Raw genomic sequence first — 21,394 nt, forward strand, 5'->3', positions numbered from 1 at the left:
AAAAAAAAAGAAAGCAAAAAGTTTTAAATGCATATAGGGTGTATTTGCAGCAGTGAACTGAAATATTAATGCATTTCTATATGTTTCTCCATGTTTACAGAGTATCTTCGCTCAGTTCCAGTTCAGCAGCGAGCGCGTCCTGCCGTCAGATGCACTGCGGAGCGCTCTGGCCAAGACTTTCCAGGACGAACAACGCTTTCAGCTGGGCATCATGGACGACGCGGCCGAGTGCTTCGTGAGTTTGCACGCACGCTCGCTCCCACGCACACATACTCTGGAGGTGAGGGGCGGATGCCTCAAGGCGGATTTCAGCGAGTACACGAGGAACTTCCACATCTTCGCCGCAGTCAGGAATCTTCAAGGTGCCCAGGGTATCCGGCACAGCGGCCTGCAAAACAAGTGTTTCTTTCAAGTGCAATCTTTTTGTGTGTGTTTGGCTGCTGTTGGTGTGTGTTTCTGGGTTGTTATACTGCAGTATGTTGAGAGGTATCCTTTAGTACTTTCCTTTTTTTTTTTTTAATCTTTAAACGGCTGAAAGTGAATCAGAATCCAATTTATTGTCAACGGCAAAACGTTTAGCAGCTTAAGTAGGCGGTACAAGTGTAAGATATGTGTCCTTCAATATGCAGCCGGTCTTGAGCGGTGAGTTTATGATGTGCTCTGCTCCCCTCGCGACCCCCCGCAGGTCATTCCGTCTCCCCCAACAATATACAGCGGGAGAACCGCACAGAGCAGCAGTAGATCAGGCGACCGACGAGGGAGGCGAGCTTTTAACCTGGAATCATAATTTTTTTTTTTTTTAAGTCGAATTTTAGAGGATGCTGTCGACTTGTAAAACCTGTGCGATAAAATGCCCCGTGAATCACCACAATTACAACACAACCACCTCTGCAATAGAAGAAGCACAGTTTAAAAGTGCTTCACATCTCTAAAAGGAGTCAACAACTGCAACGGCACTGAGCATCGTGAATTCTCCAGTTTCTTTTCACATATTGTGAATCCTAAACGCCGAGACACCGACCAGCCAGAGAAAACCCACATAGGCACAAGGAGAACATGCAGTCCTCACGCAGAAATGTCCAGAACGAGTACTAAACAATGTGTTCAATTTGATAAACCCCATATTGTGTTGCAAGGTCTGTTCAATAAAAGATCCCCTCTATCTCATCCCATACAGAAACTGCAGGCACATGTAACCAGGAAAAACTGGGCTGGACAAAATTATGTAAATATGAAAAGGTTTGTTTGTTTGTTGTTGATTGGAGTACAATTTGAATACTTTCTTTTCATTTTGAATAATTCATGTGACAGATACATGTTACAACAAGAAGAGTTGTAACCTCGGCACACTATTGTTTCATTAATTCCTATTCTTATCAAGTGTTTAAAATCATTTTTGTACAACTAGAATAATTGTGACGCTCAACTAGAATAATTGTGACGCTGCCAAAACATATCTTTATTTTAGTGCTGTTGCTCACGTGCATCTTTATATTTTGTGGTAACTGTCCTCATGAAGCCGAAATGTATTTTCAAATCTATCAATTATAACAGTCCCTGTGACTTACTTAAATAAACCCTATTTAGCTCACACATCGGTTATGAAAACTGTGAGATGTATCACACAAACACAGGCTTTGGTCACCATGACAACCAAGAACACAACGATGGAAGATTACAGGGAGTAATTGGAACCACTTAACAATATATATTTTGGATTTAAAAAAAAATCTTATATAACACCCTATATAATATCATTTTAATTATTACTTCATCTCAACACATATGTGTATTTAGCGCTGTAATGCCATTAATATTCATTTACCCATATATTTACATTTACTTATATGCAGTCAGTGGTTAATTATTATAATTTATTCTTGTACTGATATTTGTGGGCTCGACTTCCCCTTCAACTTGTAGTTTTACATTAAAAAGCATAACTTTCCTGAAATATGTAGCATCATTGTATATTTTTAAGTACAAATACTGATTGTTGTGTACACAGAGTAAACAATAGAGTCATATGCACAAGGTAATATTAGCTGGCAGGGATTAACCCCTCCTATGCTCTATACTTTGTTCTTCTTCTGAATTATTTTTACCGCAGGAAGAGACATATTTCATTGTCTAATTTTGTTTGTTCGCTTCACACTATGAATGCAAACTATGGTTTTAAACAGCAGACCCATAAGAAATAACTCACATTTGTTGATTTTTGACAGCTAGAAACTTTTACTTAGAAAATATAAACATTGCTTAATTTGACATTTCATGTTGTCTGAATTATGTCATTGCATTACCTTATTTTTTGAGTAATAATGATATTGTTGTTGCATCCATCAAAAACCCCCTCGCTTCTGCTTTCACAGCAGTTGAGAGTGTGGAGATTATCACAAGATATCACCCCAAAAAACCCAAAACATGATTATGTTTTCAGGAATATGAAACAATACTTATAAGTATAGATAAGATTAATAAGGGAGTGATGCTTTGCTACAAGTCATAAGCATATGTTATTTTTCCTTTATTTGTGCTGTGAGGTTCATGTATCCGATTATCATTCTTAAATAGGTTAAAATCATCTTGAAATCCAATGGATCCCTTGTGAGAATCACCAACACTTACTGCTCTATTAACAAGAATTAGTCGTCTCACCGTGTTGAGTTTTTTTTCTACAATATTGGAGTTTTATGGTAAGAGGACTCTTAATATATTCCGGTCGTGATTTTCTAGATGATAAAATTGCTATTAGGTGCAGGTTTTATTGCTGTAATGTCTTATTGTTTTTCTTTCTTCGACCCAGTCCTGTTGCTTTCCCTTCACCACTTTCAGCTGATTTCTTTGCCTCTTTCCTCCGGCTTTAAAGACCGGGGTGTGCGTGTGTGTGCGTGTGTGTGTGCGTGCGTGCGTGCGTGTGTGTCTGTGTGTTGTGTGTGCCTGTGAGGCGCTGTCTGATCGATTGGCAGTAAATGTGTTCAGTCAGGGAATCCGTCGGCTTCTTATGAAATATAGATGCTGCTCCCACGGTCAGATTAACAGGAGCACCAACAGAGAAGAACGACCAGACACACACACACACGCACGCACGCACGCACACGCACGCACACACACACACACACACACACACACACACACACACACACACACACACACACACACACACACACACACACACACACACACACACACACACACACACACACACACACACACACAGACAGTGCATTTATATAAACAAACAACTCCATCCCAACACGGACTTTCCTTCTTTCACGCACACGTTTCCTGACGTCTTCCCCGTGTGTTTATCAGGAGAATCTCCTGATGCGTATCCACTTCCACATCAGCGCGGAGAGCAGGGAGGACATCTGCACGGCCAAACACTGCATACCGCACCAGAAGTTTGCCATGACTCTATTTGAACAGGTACGACTCCCCCCCCCCCACAGTAATTAAAAGTCAACCTCTGAGGACCACGGTCAGGATGTCCCACGATGAAACTCATAGACTGTGTTTGGATTTTTTCTTTTTTCTTTTGCAGTGTGTGTGTAACAGCTGTGGAGCCACATCAGACCCCTTACCCTTCATTCAGATGGTTCATTACATCTCCACTACATCCCTCTGGTAAGACCAGACACACATACACACACACACACACACACACACACACTGCAGTAAATCTGGCAGCAAGCTGTGGCTGGGTGGCAGTAAAGGAAGGTACAGTGTGTTCTCTGCTTTCACTGCCCGGGTCCCTGCTGAACGCTGAGCCGTGAGCACAGGCGCACGAGCACGCACGCACGCACACACACACATATTGCGCACACACGTGTACGGTCATGCATATGCAAGAGCAGGTGAGCTCGGGCATAATGTCTCCCTCATGCAAAGGTGGATGTTCGTGTGTGGCTTTCGCACGCAGGTGAATCCGCACACGCACGCTGACCGCTGTTACATAAAAACTGCACGCGCTTTGAGTCAATGAAGTAAGGAACAGGGGGAAGTAATCAATCAGGTGTTTGATTCAGTAGACCCAGGGGGCAACATAAATCTATAAGTGGAACAGTGGGCCGGAAAGACCCAACTAGAAGGAAATAAGAGGATATATCCCTCCGTATGCCTTTTTGGAAATTAAACGCAGCGGAGGAAATAGAGGAATGATTTCGGGGGGGGGGGGGGGGGGGGGCAAAAGCACAAATAAACACACTACGTCAAGGTAGTTGTGGGGCACAGAGGTGTCATCGCTCCATGTTTGTGCCTGTTAGCACTGCCAAGCTATTTTTACCCCGAGTGAGGCCTGCTGTTTACAGCCCGGACGGCCAAATATGCAAAAGTCAACATGAGCACGATAATCAGAGGGCGAACAAAAAGACCAAACAAATGCCTGGTGCGAAACACAGTTCAGACACAAGTACACTGAAGTACCAGAGTATTTTCTGCTCCTCCGGCCTTGAGTCTGGCTGGGCGTCTGAAGCTGAGAGGGCGGGCAAAGGGCTGAAATGGAGTGAGAGACTACAGACGAGAGGTTGAGTTCAAGTGGGGCTAATGGACAGGGTGACGAGGGGAGAGGAGAGGAGAGTTCTTTTTAAAGATTGTAATTCTGAAAGGAATGTCACCAGTGCGGTAAAAAAAAAAAGAAAAGAAAAAAAACCAATAGCACTTCATTCGGTTATAATCCCTATACCTGAGATGAACTCAAGTTAATTTCGCATTCACAGAGAATAATAATGTATATCTGAGTTTGTCCTTCACAGGGAAATTATTCTTTCAAGGGATGAACACAGCAGTGAACTGTCATTGCATCAAGCTTTGCTGTAAGAATCTGTCTTGAAACGTAGTTGGGGCGTACTCGTAAAACTCTTTCAACAAGCTTGTTCTGCCGTCACCTTCAACATTAATAATAACCGTTAACATTTTCTTGTTGGTTTATTAGCATGCAATCTGATCCCGGGGGGGGGGGGGGGGTCAAAAAGGATTCAGAAATGATCAAAGTTGTTAATTTGTCGCCGTATAATCTCCCTCGTATACTTTTCTTTCTCGTCCCTTTTGTTTTATCTTTTTTTATTATGAGCGATCGCCCGTGGGACGGACTCGGTGGTCGTCTGAAAGGGCCGCAGCGGTCGACTTAATTTGCCAACAATTGTTTCATTTCCCTTTGTATTTCTTGCTGAACATTAAGTTAGAAATGTATTGATTCTGCAGTTTGCTGGTCACCGCAAACACCAGCATCGGCAGAGCAAAGAACAAACAAATTCAATGAGTCTGAAGAACAGAAACATCGTCAGATCCGGGTTTGACGATGCGCTTTTCATCAGTGAACAAAAGTTTACTGTTTTGGATGTATTTACTCAGTATGTGTGTGTGTGTGTGTGTGTGTGTGTGTGTGTGTGTGTGTGTGTGTGTGTGTGTGTGTGTGTGTGTGTGTGTGTGTGTGTGTGTGTCGTGTGCTGCAGTAACCAGGCAGTGAGGATGCTGGAGTGCAGAGAGAAACCCACGCCGGACATGTTTGGAGAACTTCTCCGCAACGCCAGCAACATGGGGGACCTGCGGAACTGTCCTGTAAGAGCTCACACACCTTCTCATACATGAACCCAAGCGTTTTGAAATACTCCTTATTTCAGACGATGAATGGCTGCAGCTAATCGTTGAAGCTTTTTGGAAGGAACACATTTCTGTACCTCAGGAGAATCAGGTCTCTTTCCAATGGGTGTGAAAGAGACCCACAATTACACAGATTGAAAAGAAAAAACACTTTGCTTGGTGCTTTGGCCGGATTGGAGCCTCTTGGGTCTACAAATTCCAGGATGATTTAGAAAGTGTAAAAATTCCGATAGAAACTTCAATTTTAGTAAGAATCGCTGTCATTTCAACCCCAGTTGTCGAAGTCCCATCAGCATACTCAGGGTGAATTTGTAAACTGTCCGTTGTGTCTCTTGAGAATCATCAGACTTTGACAAATATCAGCCCGACTCACTCTCACAGAGAAGATTCGCAACAAAACTGAAAGACGAAAAATGCAGATAGCGGATATGTTTTTCCAGTACACATTGTAAAAATGGCTTCTTTTTTTTTCTATGAGAATTTTTTTGTACACTAACAAAGGATTTTAAAGATGTTGTTGTTCATATATCAATTTGCTGTCATTTTACTGGGCAGATCAAATTAATGTCAGTTTTAAAAAAAAAAAAACCTTTATAAGACACACTTGACTTAATGCAGTGAATGTTTAAAAACCAATATTGCCATTGCAGTAATTTTCAGTGCATCTTTAAGCTTCACGGAATGGTGTTTATTTTATTTGAAATATTGCACCAAAATTGCACCTTTTTAGCACGACCGCCAAACATGGTCACTTTCCAGATAAAGAGTTGATAGGATGATGTTAGTTTCATCATCTCTTTGTTTTTTGTTTTTCTCTTTTTTGCTCCGTGAAAACACAAACAGCTTATTGACAATTAAATAAAATTTCCCCCCCATTTCTCCTCTGTACTTATCACCGGAAAACATATAGTTCTTAAAAAGAGGAGTTTAGACATTGAGAGCGCAGAACAGAGGAAGGTGCGTGATTCCTTTGTGCTGCAGGTTTGTGTGTTGTGGCGCCACATGGGAAGGAGCTCGCAGTCCGAATGGATCCAGTCTGGCCCTGCACACCCAGCCCTCACTGCCAAAGTGTCTGCACAAAGAGCCTCCTCTGTCGCCTTCACAGCCTTCACAGCCTTCACAGCGCACCGCATCCAACACTAATACACCATCGACTCGTTCGCCCGTCCAAACGTTGACATCGTGTGTGCACAATCCTGCAGGACGCACACAACCTGCCCGTGTTTGTCCTCCGTCACTCGCAGCTCACAGCTTTTGTTAATGCTACCGTGTTGTCCCAGAGTGATGGTGTTTAGATGAGCGTTTTTGGGATTGTTCACTGGTTAACGTCCTCAGATTTTGGTTTGCTTAGACACTGAAGCGTCAGTAAAAGTGCAGCTGATTTAAAAAAACAAGAAGAAAAAAACCCTTTATTTTCACGCAAGATCTGTAAAGTAGTTTTTTAAAGTGAGTTCAAATTGTACAGCTGAAGAGTAGACATGAAACATTTTCCTTTGAGGGAATTACATCTACTTACACTGATTTTTATTATTAGGATTTCTATTATAGGTTATCAAATAACTGACTAGTGCTTTGAAATCTATTCAGGTTATTATCACATTATGAAGAACTACAAACAAATTTTGAATTTCAGAAGCTTGGGACAGTGTGCTCTCTGCTTAAAGTTAAATAAATGTACTTGATCAACATGTATCAAAATGTTTGATCGTATAATTGTCTGACGAATTCACCAAAAAAGATGTAGTATAGTCTTTTCCGCACGAATGTTGCGTGTTATGTTAGCAGTGACGACATTTGTTCTAGAAAAATTATAGATCATGACCATATAAGTCAAATCACATCAAAGGTTATACATAAATCACATTCAAAAACAAAACTTATAATTTATAACTTATAACTTATACAAATATACAATATATTACTCAATGAAACTGAACAAAGATGATAAAATTGCTGTGTCACTAAAAGTTGCAGTCAACTGGCGTCAAGAATCATTTCGGACAGATGTTTTTTTTGTTGTTTTTTTTTTTTGTCGTTAGTTTAATCTGTGGTTCAAGCAGCTCGAGGTTATTCCAAAGCTTGAGAGAAAATGTTCAATCACAACATGTTTTTCTCATCGCGTTTCTTTGGATGCGTTAGCACATTTCATTAGAAGCCCTCAGAGCTCTAGATGGCGTGTAAACTGATAAATACTGTCTCTCCAGTCCACCAATCGCTGGAGCCTGTGAAAGTTCAGAAGCTGCTGGAAAATGAACCTGACTTGAATGAAGACCAGACTGACGACCTGAAGGTGCATCTGGCTTTTTATTTATCTGAAACTCAATTGAGAAAGGTCCGTGATGGATACGAGACGCAAACTATGAGACTCATTTGCAAAACAGCATATTCAAAATTCCACACTTCCGAGACCCTGTGACTTCGGCAAGGAAATTGCTTCTTCACGAATCATGGTTGCAATTTGTCACAGCACATTGAGATCGGAGCAGTTTCTTTAATTTCCACCCGTATTGTGAGTTTTTTTTTTTTTTTCTGAAGCTCGACATGCCAGTGAGTGTCTTCAGTGCTTTGTACAATTGTTTCCATCAACTTGTTTCATTTCTCTCTCACCATTATTACAAACCTTCAGTATCATTTGACCGGCAGCCTCGTTACGCAACTCACCGTCTAGCGAAAAACAAACAAACGAGGAAAAAAAAAAAAACCCCACAGAGAACATGGTGGGGAGGGGGGTTGGGGAGAAAAAAAATCTTTGCATATGAAATTCAGAGATGCTACTGCGCCGATCAATGTTGTATTATGAAGCTGAGTGAATTTGTTTGCAGGATGATTTGATGAATGGTGTTGTCAGCCACTGCGAGCCGGAGCCGTGTGTCCTGTCCATGTGTCCTGAGCAAACAGATAGCCCCAGTGCCGCCTCGGTGCTGGGCTGCTTGGCTGCTGCACCGCCTGGCTTGTGTTTGTGTCCCTTTCTGAGGAACTGAGAAGCAGACCCTGGCAAAATACCTTCCTGCCATCTCTGGTGCCAGTGCAAGACGGCTCGCCGCCCACAAAGGGAGAGTTCTGTGTGCGATTGTTCATATGTGTGTGTGTGTGTGTGTGTGTGTGTGTGTGTGTGTGTGTGTGTGTGTGTGTGTGTGCGCGTGTGCGCGTATGTGTGTGTTGTGTTTGGCAAAGTGTCTGGTTGCCAGGGTGTTCTCAGGCTGTTTCCGAACCCGCTTTGCCAGCACTTCGTGCATGCTCACGCACGCATCTGTGTGTGTGTGTGTGTGTGTGTGTGTGTGTGTGTGTGTGTGTGTGCGTGCGTGCGTGTGTGTTGTGTGTGTGTGTGTGTACCAGCTCTGCGGTGGGTCATGACTCAAAGGAAGGATTCAGAACACGCGGTTCTGAACTCAACAGAAGGCCCAAGGGACAAATACAACTCAGCACAGCACTTCTTCCTCTGTCGTTCTCTCTTATAATCCTTTCATCATCTCTCTCTCTCTTTTTTTTTTCATTCCTTTTATCTCTGGCCCTCATTCTCCAACTGCTCGGCGTGTCTGCATGCCTCTGTTCACTGCTGCCAAACAAAGGGATGGCTTCAGTGATGTGCACACTCTCTGCCCCGTAACGCACAATAAAGTAGACCCGCTTAATAACAAACTCTCTGCCTCTGCCCTCTTCTTCTCGCAGAGTAACTGCGGGGAGGTGCTGCGTATCCGCCGGGTGCTGATGAACTCACCGGAGATCGTGTCCATCGGGCTGGTGTGGGATTCGGACCACTCCGACCTCGCAGAGGACGTCATACACAGCCTGGGAACGTGCCTGCGTCTGGGAGATGTGAGAGAATCGCTTATTACCCCACATCGCATGCTCGCGCCGATATGTTGCCAGGGGTGTCACGAAACTAGAATATCAGTCGTTGATACAAGTACCAGACAAAAAAAAAAAACAATAAGAAAAAAGAATTTGTGAAGAAACAACACAAAACAGTGTCGGAACAATAAATATGTATTAATAAAAAACAAACTAGTATTCACATTACAAAAACAGAGCACTGGCTTGTAGTGCTTAGAAAAGTATTCTATCTGTTTTTCTCTTATGCATCTTTTCCCAGCCAAGTATCTAATCCACCACAAGGCAAACAGCAACAGTCACACACACACAGTTTGTATTTGCCAATTAACCTGAATTTTGGACTGTGGGAGAAAACGCTTGCATGAATGGATGGAACATGCAAACTGCACACAGAAAGGCTATGAGGCGACTCTTTCATTTGCACAACCAGCAGTCACATCGATGAAAAAAAAGAAAGAAAATAAAGCAAATAAAGAATACGTTAAGAACTGGCATAGTACAAATGAAAAGGAGAGACTCATGTCACCTTTAAGTAAATAAAGCTGTATTTATAGTTGGTAGATTTACTGAGCAGTTGAACGTCCATTGACATAAATACTCCAAAAATACTCCAAAATTATCGGGGAAAAGATTTTTATCTGCCGTGAAAACATGTGACTTTAAACAAGAAGCATTGACGTTAAACTTTATTGGCAGGTGTGAAGTTGGATGGAGCATGGAAGGAGTTGTGGTTGTTACCGGGGGTCGACCATCCAGAGCAATGTGCAGAAAAGAGGTGAAGAAGAGAGTGCAGGCAGGGAAGAGTTGAGGACGATTGTCAGGCCTGACATGCGACAGCAAGACGGCTGTGAGAGCTCAGAAGTGTAGGTCTAAAAGAGGAGGCCGATCTGGAGGCGGCACGGAGGAGGGGATTTTCATTGGGATGGACGGGATTAAAAATGGACAGATCGCAGTGACATCTTGGGTTGAGCAGTTCACGAATAGAACTGGAGGAGGCGGGGTGAGACAGTTTGGACGTGTGCTGAGGAAAGGTGGCTGGTATAGTTGACAAAAGATGTTGAAGATGCAGCTGCCAGGCAGGAGGAGCACAGGCAGACCTCCGAGGAGATTAATGGCTGCTGTGGGGGGAGACATGGGGATGGTTGGTGTAGCAGGAGAGGAAGCAGGGGATGGGAGGAGATGGATACAGATTATCACTTGACAGGAGCGGCCAGAAGACAAAGATAGAGGGGAAATATCCCAACGATCACGGGCATGGTTTCGGCAATCCGACTACAAATAAATGATCTTGTGGAGTTAAACTCAGGATGCATCCAGTACGACTTGTAGGCCAATCAGTCAAAATATTTACTGGCTGAAGCGGACACAGTTCATGCAGGTTTAAAGGAAACTCCAACTCCTCATTAGAGGGAGGAATAGATTCTGTCCTCACTGAGAGTAAACATCATTTAGCAGGAGGGGGAAGACTAAAATGAGGGAAATTCACCCCGTTTTGGTAACAAATAACACCCCGAAGCTACGTACGAAGCAGTGGACCGAAACACAAAGGCATCTTTTGCACTAAGTTAAAGGATTCCCCAACATTTAAAGAAAAGGTCAACGAGCAATTCGGCAAACTAAACATCATTACCGCCACAAACAGCGAGCACCAACACCACCGTCTTTGGCTTTAATGAAATTCCGTTGAAGTATCGAGTTTGCACTTTTGAGCATTTGCCGAGTAATGAAGTCAAAGAAAATAAAGTGATTGATGTTGTAATTAATGTATTTTTCAATTGAAATACATTCCTTAGTGAGAGCTTGTGTTTCCACAGAGATGAGGCATCAATTAAATGCATATGGCTAAAATATATCAACCAACACTAAAGAGTATTTTATTGTAAAATACAGATCTTTCAACCAAAATGACCCGTGCAATGAACAACCCTGGCTAAAAGATTATGGCAGCAATAAAGTATTCCCAAATACGAAAGCACACAGTTAAAACTGTAGTACATCATCTACTGCAGGGACGTGGCACAAACACTGTAAACACACCTAAAATGAGCCCCCATTCTTCTCCTTAGTGTTTTGTTTTTTTTCCTTCCTCCTCTTACACACTTACTTTTGACAGCGTCGGCACTATTTCTTGAGAGCAGTGTTAAGATCCATTGTGAACTAACAGTGGCAATAAAGTGAGCTTGTTACTCTTTACTCTGTCACACACATGGCGTGATCTGTGAAGGAACCAGAAATGGGTCTGTAAAGGAATAATTGTAGTTTAATGGTAAAATTAAAGAATAAGCTGTAGTGTACAAGAGCGAGTGTCACAGATAATAATTGGGTCTTGTGCAGTGAGATTTGAACCTGCCAACCTCTGAACACAAGCTGACTTCTCTTACTCCGCCACCACTGCCTGTAACAATCTCACTCACCCGGTCTCCATTCTAATATTAAAACCAACAATTAGCGCCTCCTATATTCTGCTTTTTATTGCCAGAAAAATCGATTAATATAAAGTTTGTTAGAAAGTCCTACATCAAAATTTGCTTCAAATATACTTATCTGATGTGTTTTGTAGGTAAGGTCAGCATTGCCCTGTACCTTAAAGGGGTCATATTTTGCAAAATTCACTTTCTAATGGTTTTCCAACAGTAATATGCATCCACATACCCAGAACGACGCCCCAGAAGTGAACAAAGTTTGTCCTCTCTCTCCCTGGCTTGTTTCAATTTTTAAAAAGTGTGTTGCTCCAGTGAGCGAATCAGAAATCAAACCCTATATAGTGTCATCAGGGGTTTAGCCAATCCCAATTAAGGCCCTGCCTTTGACTCCTCCCACCATTATGCAGCTCTGCTCTGGCACATGGCACCACGAGAGGAAGTATTTCCTCCTCCTCTTGCCAAGAAGGGCATGTGTGGGTGGAGCCAGTCCAGCTCACACAGACACAGCAGATTCTGAATGCAGCTCCTATGATCCAATATTCTAATGGTTGAAAATCAAGGAAAAGCTGTATTTGGGGTAATAAACCTTGAATACAAGGTTTTTGGACCAACGAGACCATGAGAAAGTGTTGGAAAGCTGTAGAATATGACCCCTTTAAGCAAAGATGTAATATTTTCATTGTTATAGCTTTTCTCAGCTGTTCCAATAGCGCATACATTCCTTTCAAGAAGCCTTGACATCCAATTTACTGTCATTTTGACTGATCCACAGAGCGTAGCTACTGTACCACAGCGGCACTGCAATAAAACAGCAGTAAAGGTAGACAAGATTACGTTTTCAGGTAGTTTCTTATAGCAACTAGTGAAATAATTCATCTTAAGAGAAGCAACTGTAATCAGTGACAGTGGGAGTGGTTGTCTGCCAAGTCCATTGAGTTCATACTGTACCGGATATCCATACGGCAGCTAATCCACATACAACTACAAAAATCCCTGCGAGTATTTAGTCTGAAGTTTCATTTTGTTCTGTAGCTAACCGTCAGCATACAAACAACACACGCAACTCATCCTCCCGGTTTGAGGGGCAAAACACCCAGAAGTATGTTCAAACAGATGCTCATGAAAACGTCCTCGCACACATACATATACGCATGCGTGGTGTGTGTATGAGTGCGTAGGTACACAATGTAGAATTCAAATATGTGCATGCTTAGTCTGAAAAAACCACAAATTATAGCACACGCAACGCGATAAGCGTTCGACCCCTGATACTCCGTGTCATGACTGAGTAATGTCGGTGCATTTTAATGCCACTGTATCATCTGCAGCCGCATTCTGAAGTGATAGCCATGAATAATGGATTGGTGAATATGAATATGTGTGATAGTGAGTCAAGTTTTACCCTCTATCCTGCTGCTGCGACTTGTTTTTTTCCATCCTGCTGTTGTGGGATGAAACCAGCAGTTAGATACCAATCTGAGGTATCATCGATTAGATTTTCTCCTCTTCAGCCACCTCATATTCTTTCTCCTGTACTGTTGTCTTTTTTCTTTTTCTTTTTCTTACCAGTTTCCTGTGATGAAACCTTTCATTTTCAATAGATTCGGATTTTTGATCAATCTTAAGTATGTGCAAAAACCTGTTGACTACTGACAAGCTGATCAATAACTTCATTTTAGAAAGCAAATGTTGGGTACAGGGCTTGACGATTTGCTATTTGTGCTGCACTGGGCCATGTGGGCTTCTTGCAGCAGTGGGTGAAGATGGTGCACAGTGAGTCAGGATTATATCGAAGGTTATACTAATATTCCTGAACCGACAACTTCAGGAGCTGCGTCACAATGGTCAGCGTCTATATAAAACACGCGTGCAGCGGCGGTGTCGTGTGCGGCAGGTGACCTTACAGGGGGAATGGGTGTCTGGTCTGTGCAGTTCCTGCATGAAAAGCTGCAGTGTGTATGCAGCACTTTACGGTGTGTGTAGTTTACGAGTGGAGGGAAGTGAGGAACGGCAGTGTGTGAGGGATTACTGCATACAGCATCTATACTAGGTGAGCAAAAATGTGCTTGTATTCACATTAACTCTTGTGTTTCTACCTTCCCCTTTACTGCACACCTCTCTCCTGCATGCACCCTCTCCCTCCCTTCCTGTCTCCTCCCCCTCCCTATCTCTCTCCCTCTCTCTCTCTCTCTCTCTCGCTCTCTCTCTCTCGCACTGTAGTTGTTCTACCGTGTGACAGAGGAGAGGGCTCGCCAGGCGGAGCTCTACTTGGTGGGCATGGTGTGCTACTACGGCAAGCACTACTCCACCTTCTTCTTCCAGACCAAGATACGCAAGTGGATGTACTTCGACGACGCCCACGTCAAAGAGGTGAGACCCAGTTCGGAGTCTGCACGATGCAGCAGGAGGACGGATGTGCTGCACGGCGTCTGCTGCATCCTCACTTGTGCCTGCGAGAGCACGGAATGACACGAACTGGGCTGCGCGTTACTCTGAGTGCTGCACCGTCCCGTTCGCCTGCAGCAGCGGTGCCTTGTGACGGATGAGGGTTGTTTGGGACTCTCTCACTGTTTTGTCTTGTTTGATGTGATAAACTGTTGTCGGGTTTTATAAAGTGAGCATTTCACAGAGCTGAATTTTATGGACAGGGATAGACCGTTTGAGCGCGTGTTGTGAAGTGATTCTACATGTCCTTGGCGCTTCCATCAGTCACAGTTCACAGCGTGAGTCATATTATATCATTGCGCTCATGACAGTGTGATAATATGATATGAATGAGGGCACACAGCTGCACAGAATGTACTTGACCTTCTGCTTTTGGTAGAATATGCGTAATGTTATATCCTGAAAGGGATAGATTGGATCTCTCTTTATGTGTGTGTGTGTGTGTGTGAGTGTGTGTGTGTGTGTGTGTGTGCTCATATGTATGTTAATGTGTTCCTGTATGTGTGTGTGTGTGTGTGTGTGTGTGTGTGTGTGTGTGTGTGTGTGTGTGTGTGTGTGTGTGTGTGCTCCCCCTCCTGCACCCCCAGATCGGCCCGAAGTGGAAGGACGTAGTGTCTCGCTGTATCAAAGGCCACTATCAGCCCCTGCTGCTGCTCTACGCTGACCCCCGTGGGACGCCGGTGATACTGCAGGAGAGCTCCAACCCCTGTACCAGCTCCAACCCGCAGCTGGAGCTCCAGCACTGCAGTAAGGCTGGTTACGACAGCGAAGACTCTGGTACGGCCAAGATGAAACACTGCTACAAATCACATCAGATTACTTTGTCTTTATCATGTGGTGGCGTGCGAGGTTACAGCTCTAAAGCTCTGACCTTCAACCCTGTAATCCACCCTTCGCTTCCATGTGCTGCAGAGACCCAACTCACTTCCCGTCTTTCTTCGCCGACAACATATTCAGATGGAGGATTACCCGAAAGGTCATCTCTTTCTCTCTTGCCGTTGTCCTCTCTCAGGCCGCGAGCCGTCCATATCCAGCGACACCCGCACCGACTCCTCGACGGACAGCTCGAGTCACCGCGCTTCTCGCTGCCGGCCGCTCCACCAGTCCACAGGCAGCCACCTCTCCAGCGAGTCCCAGACCACCGTGGTCTGTAATTACGACATCGGCACACCGTCGCTCGGCGCTGACGCTGGAGGTAATATTAATGAGTCACGAGGCAAAGTTGCCTTTGCTCGCGAAGCGTGGACGGTGATCGGTTTACAGACACAAGTCACCGGTGCGTTTGAGCTGAAGCGCAGTCCTACAAACGGGGGCTAGTTCTTCAGTTTTTAGTGGAAAAGAAGACAAGTCTTTGTCACGGAGCTTCACTGCTGTTGACTCATCAAGTTCTACACCTCTCCAGTCGTTACGCTCACGTCCTTTTGCTCGGCTGCCGCCGTAATTTCCCCCCTGTCGGAAAAATGTAAAAAATTAATTGGGGGTTTACCTTCTCTTGCTCCTTTTTTGTCTTTTTCCCACGCTCAGAGTCAGCAGTGGAGGGTCCTCCTCGCCCTCCCTCTCCTCCCCTGCAGGAGTATAAGGAGACGGCCGTCTTCCTCCTCTCCTCCCGCAGGCCTCTCACCTCCTCGTCCTCTTCCTCTCGTCCGCTCTCCTCCTCTTCGTCGGGAGTGGGGGGCTGCGAGGGCGGGGTTGGAGGGCCCCACTGGGAGGATGAGAGCACCAGCAGCGAGAGCAAGTCCAGGTACTGCACCACAGAATTACACAAAACATTCCGCCTCTGTGTTCACAGCTCAACGCTGTAAACAACTTTAATCAATTATTCAGCATCTTGAATAAAAAGTACATATTCTGCAGTTAAATGACCCCCACAGCTTACATTTTACACACAGCAGAACATCATATAAGCACAATATTTTACAGCCACATTGGTTATAAACTTGTTTAAGTTTACTGTGCAGAATGGCTGTAGAATACAGCAAGATGATTAATGGTTCAGAGAAACGAACAAAGCAAGAACAAACGATAATGTTTTTTATTTCAAGATCCTGCTTTCCTGAATATGAAAACTTCTCACAGCAGCAAAGGACGAAATGTGTGTCTGGTGGGACTAAACATGTCCAGGAGCTAAACGTTTTTTTTTTTTTTGAAGTTTCACAAGCTGTAAACAACTGTTTTTGATCTATACTTGTTCATTTCTAATACATCTTAAGCTGAGCAGTGACTAGTTACTGTTACTACCAGGCAATTATAATTCAAAAGAGCATAAATATATGCCTGCAGAGGTTTTTACTTTCTAGCACATTCATTTTCACATGTGCTTTTGAGATGTTGCTGCAACCTATGAATGACATAAGAGTCCAATAAAACAACAAGCTTCTAAAATCAGTTTTAATCACACTTTTCCTTTACTGTCCAATATCATACGACCAGAATCAGAATGTCTAACAGCGGGTAGGGATGTCAGCTGGCACACATTGGCACTCTTCTCCACAGTAAGAGCTTCCTCACTGCCACCTGGTTAACTGCTTCACCTCCCAGCTGCCATCCGTAATCACATCCATTCACAGGCACGTGCATTTCTAAAAGCAACTAATAGCCTCAAAGACACGTTTTAGTACCGGAGGAGAAAATTAACACAAGAAAAATCATACAGCAAATTGCCCCTCAATGATAATAAAGAACCTTAAACCAGAAAGGCACTCGACAGACTTGATCTTTCAAGTGTTTGACTGTGAATTTTGTTTGATGTGCGTTTCCCCCACTATCATGTCTTTCTGAGCCTGTAATGTCATATTAACATCTAGAGAGTAAAGTTGCACGGCCAAATAGAAATGTTCATATTTAGTTGCCATCTAAAACTAGTTTTCCTGCTTTCTTTCATCAACATCTCCAGTTTAATGTCTTTCCATTCGTGGATATGTATATGTAACGTCTCCCTTTGTCCTCCAGTTCTTCTGGAGGCCGCTATCGGCCAACCTGGAGGCCCAGAAGAGAGGCCCTGAACATCGACAGCATCTTCACCCGACAGAGAGGCTCCTCTTTGGGCTACAACACTCTCCCCGGCCCCTCCCTCCCTCCGGAGCCCCAGGACTTCCTCCCTGTGGCCGGACCCGCTCCACAGCCAGGGCTGCAGGAAGCAGAAGGGAGGGAGATCGGGGATTTGGAGTCGGGCTTTGGGCTGGTCGGGCAGCCCAGGACTCTGAGCGGTGGCCGGACGATGGGTCCCCCTGCCCCTCCACCTCTGAGAGGGGTGGAGCACCAGCCACGTCTCATTCAGAGGATGGAGAGTGGCTACGAGAGCAGCGAGAGGAACAGCAGCAGCCCTGACAGGTGAGAAACTCACAAATAACAATTACTGTCGCTTGCTCTCGATTTCTGTTGTTCATCACGTCTCTCCCTCCCGGTTCCTCGGCGGCTGTTGTCCTCCTCACTTTCACTTCATCAGCATGAAATACAAATGTGACATTAATGAGAACAAACGACACCAAAAGTACGAGTTCATCGCCATGAATCAATCAATGGACACGTCTGTCTCTCCGCTGTGTCTGCATTATCAACACTTCTACACTCGTCTCTTATTTTTCTTGCTGTCTTCCTCTTCTGTTTCCATTGTTTGTTTGTTTGTTTGTTTGTTTTTTCCACAGAGAGGTGGGGCAACAGAAGCGAGTGCTGATGTCGGGTCCTTCATGGCGTTCGGTGCCAAAGTCAAAGAGCAGCAGTGCCATCCTGCAGGAGCTGCCCTCACCCAGCTGGGGTGGCGCCACCAACACAGGTAGTTACTGTGAGAGTTTCCTGCTCCGAAAACAACAAACTCACCGGAATGGGATTTTTTCTTTTTCTTTTTCTTTTCATTTTCTTGTTTTGTTTCTGACTTGAAACTGCACAAATATACTTGGATTTACTTACCGATCTCTCCATTACCGGTGCAGTGCTGCGGCTTGCATTCGCTCGATTTATCTCCCGTCTCATCTGTTTCCAGGCTCAGGTCGCAGCGAGCTGGACGAGCTGCAGGAGGAGGTGGCGAGGAGAGCCCGCCAGCAGGAGCAGCAGAAGCGGAGAGAGGCGGAGCGAGAGGCGGCCATGGGATTCAACCCCAAACCCAGCAAATTCATGGACCTGGACCAGCTCCAACACCAGGGTATGCATGAAATGGGAATGACAGCAGGAGCTAGAAGTGCCTAATGGTGGGGAAGGAGCTGATAATTAAAGAGATAAAACTCAGTGAACATATTTTTCTCTTACCTCGAGAGATTTGTAGCTTTAAATGTGTCTCTGAGATTCCTGCATTTACACTAATGCAGGTGCTTGGAATAGATTTTGGTTTATTTTCATTGCCGGACTCCACGATGATCAGTGAGAAAATATGTTCTGGGTGTAGATTTAAGTGATGTGGTTCAGGGGTGTCAAACTCGCTTCATGTCAGGAGCCACACGTACAGCCAATAGAAATCTGGACTTAAACTGACCGAACAATTTTCATTTCTATGGCAACCAATAAGGCAACAAATTACTTGAATTTTAGCTTCATTTCATTCAATTTTAGCTTTCTCTGTCTCTCCTCTCCTCTCCTCTCCTCTCCTCTATCCTCTCACCCCAACCGGTCCGCAGAATGCCGCCACCTCTGAGTCTGGTTTCTGCAAAGGTTTCTCCTTGTTGAGGGAGTTTTTCCTTTCCACAGTCGCAAACACACCTGCTTGCTCATGTGGATATGTTGGGCTTTTCTATTTTCTCTATAAACAGCAAATTGGAATGACTGTAAAGTATTTAAAAATAATAAAAAAAAAAAAAAAGAATTTTAGCTTCATTTGGCAACCTAAATCTGCCACAGTGGTTCCCTTCGTGACATCATGACCTTGATGTTAGTCCTTTGTTTCTTCATGTTTAAAGTCTGTTCCAGATTTTTAAATGGTCTTTGGTGAGATGTTCATGTTGACAGCAACATTTGAACAAACAAGGTCAGTTATGATCTTTAGCCATAGCTGTAATTAACGTCGATTATGTAGAAAATAAATATGCAAAATAGCCAAATTCTGCGGGAAAACTGTGGACCAATTTGCTCGCAGTAAAAAGGCGAGTTCCTTCACCACTTATTACCCACAATACTGTTCACTTCCAGGTTTTAGTGTTGTATTTGGATAGTGTTGCTTTTCCCCCACGAGCCTTATGTTTGACACCCTCGGTCTGAAGACACTGAAAGCTGCCATGAGCTTGTCTTGAAAAATGCAGATGATGAAGACTTTTCACACAACTATGAGCCCATTTAATTTTTGCACAGTGTCCTGACGCTGTAGAACGTTGCCCTGCAGACTGATGAAGAGTAATGTCCTGCCTAAATGTCACCATGTGCGGCTTTAAGGTCACCTCATCACCTGTTGCCCAGTCAAACGGTCACGACGACTTGTACGTCCGTGCTTCTGTCTGCCCTCATCTTTGTCCTCGTTCCCATCTGTCGGTCCGTCTCTCCATCTGTCTCTCTCCGTTGGTATTTTTTTTTTTTATAATTTCTCGATTAATTTAGCACATTTTATGCCAGAGTAACAGTGTGTGCGTGCGCGTGTGTGTGTTCCAACCTTCCAGCTGTGTTCAGTGTAGGTGAACAGAATAGAGAACAACTCCCCGTCAGAACAGACTTTACTTACACAGAAACTCCTGCGGGACGTTTACTGACCAGCGGAGAGCAGAGAACTGTTTTCTCGGTGATTCCCGCTTAAACACAAATCACAAACTCACTTCGAGCTCAGACTCCCAGACGTCCCAGCCACACTCCAGAGTTTACAAATGTGTGTTTGCTCCTCTGTTTGAAAAAAGGATCCCGTGTGTGCTTTTCCTTATCTTTTATTTCGGTTATTGATAACGTTTCTTTGCCCCCATCTTTAAATAATTGTATATTTCTACACTTTTATTACTTCAAACACATACGGTGAGTTATCTTGTCTTTTTATCAGCTCAACTAATCTTATACAACCTGCTTTTATCAAGCCGCAGAGGAAAAATGCGTAACTGCTTTTCCCATCGGCAACTGAGAAGCCATGTTCAGTTTTACTTTTACTTCAAATATTAGTATTAATCCAAACACGAGGCATGCACTGTGGCAGATTTGGACAAGCAGGAAATGGATATTCACATTTTTGTCAATGGAAATGCGAAATAGTATATTTAAAAACATTGCAAACCAAAAAGTACAACCAGTAAGTAACTAATCCATGATTTTTTGTTAAAGATACTGGCAACTGTGGGACTCATTAGAGTAGAATTTGGTGTTCACCAATGCTTTGAAATATACAGCCAATACAACTTGATTTACCACTGTGCGGCTGCATAAGCGGTGATTTTTTAAGAGGAATATTAAATTGGTTTTAATTCATACAAATAAAACAAGCTGTCTTTATTATAAAAGAAACCCTTTCTGCCATGAGATGGTATGTTTGCAGTCTGACCTCAGTCATTTCTTACGAAGAAGAAGTAAGTGAGACGGCAAGTAAATGCAAGCTGTAGCAGCTGAGTTGGATAACAGAACAGAAACAGCAGCATATTATTAACATCAAGCTCAAAGGAATGGCGTCTCGAATCCGTCTTATTCAAGTCTGCAAACTGTATTTGTTTCACTGCGAAAGCTAAAACAATACAAATTGCATTTTGAAAATGTTAAACCCCCCCCAAAAAAAGTTAGCAACAAAAATGTGTTTCAGTCAAACCAACTTGGTCCTTAGTAAATAGATCTTTTGCACATGCGTGGGAAGAATTAACAACAGTGTTTGCCTCCAGAGTGTTATGACTCCCAATCCATATTTTGGCTGAGAGTCTTTGTAATAATCTAACTTTGTTGTCTGTGTAATGCAAATGTCCGTGTGGGTGGTTTCTTTACAAAAACAACCGCCAGCACCAACTCGTGGCCTTACGTGTGAACTACATGGTTTTCAGCATTTCTGCTGAACTTGTTGCATCATGAATGCTTTTACAAACTCGCCCTGACAGCATGGCTCTTAATATAAGGCTAGTTTACTAGCAACGAGGCATCTTTAATCTTTAATGGCTCAGTGGTGCATTGTGTCACCCCCTGGGTTATTGTATAACTATTGTAAGAATCATGTC

General features: G+C 43.7%; 1 protein-coding gene across 1 annotated transcript in view; it reads left to right on the forward strand.

The window, feature by feature from the left end:
• The window catches only part of usp54b (ubiquitin specific peptidase 54b), a 43,671-nt gene that overhangs the window by 16,149 nt on the left and 6,128 nt on the right, over nt 1–21,394 (forward strand). The window contains exons 3-14 of the mRNA XM_080517527.1: nt 101–235; nt 3,316–3,429; nt 3,545–3,627; nt 5,454–5,559; nt 9,271–9,417; nt 14,079–14,228; nt 14,891–15,080; nt 15,316–15,498; nt 15,828–16,044; nt 17,253–17,633; nt 17,948–18,075; nt 18,283–18,441. Of these exons, the coding sequence (XP_080373653.1) occupies nt 101–235; nt 3,316–3,429; nt 3,545–3,627; nt 5,454–5,559; nt 9,271–9,417; nt 14,079–14,228; nt 14,891–15,080; nt 15,316–15,498; nt 15,828–16,044; nt 17,253–17,633; nt 17,948–18,075; nt 18,283–18,441 (1,993 nt within the window). The remainder of the gene's footprint in view (nt 1–100; nt 236–3,315; nt 3,430–3,544; nt 3,628–5,453; nt 5,560–9,270; nt 9,418–14,078; nt 14,229–14,890; nt 15,081–15,315; nt 15,499–15,827; nt 16,045–17,252; nt 17,634–17,947; nt 18,076–18,282; nt 18,442–21,394) is intronic.

Source organism: Blennius ocellaris (genome assembly GCF_963422515.1).
Source record: "Blennius ocellaris genome assembly, chromosome: 21".
Taxonomy (NCBI): domain Eukaryota; kingdom Metazoa; phylum Chordata; class Actinopteri; order Blenniiformes; family Blenniidae; genus Blennius; species Blennius ocellaris.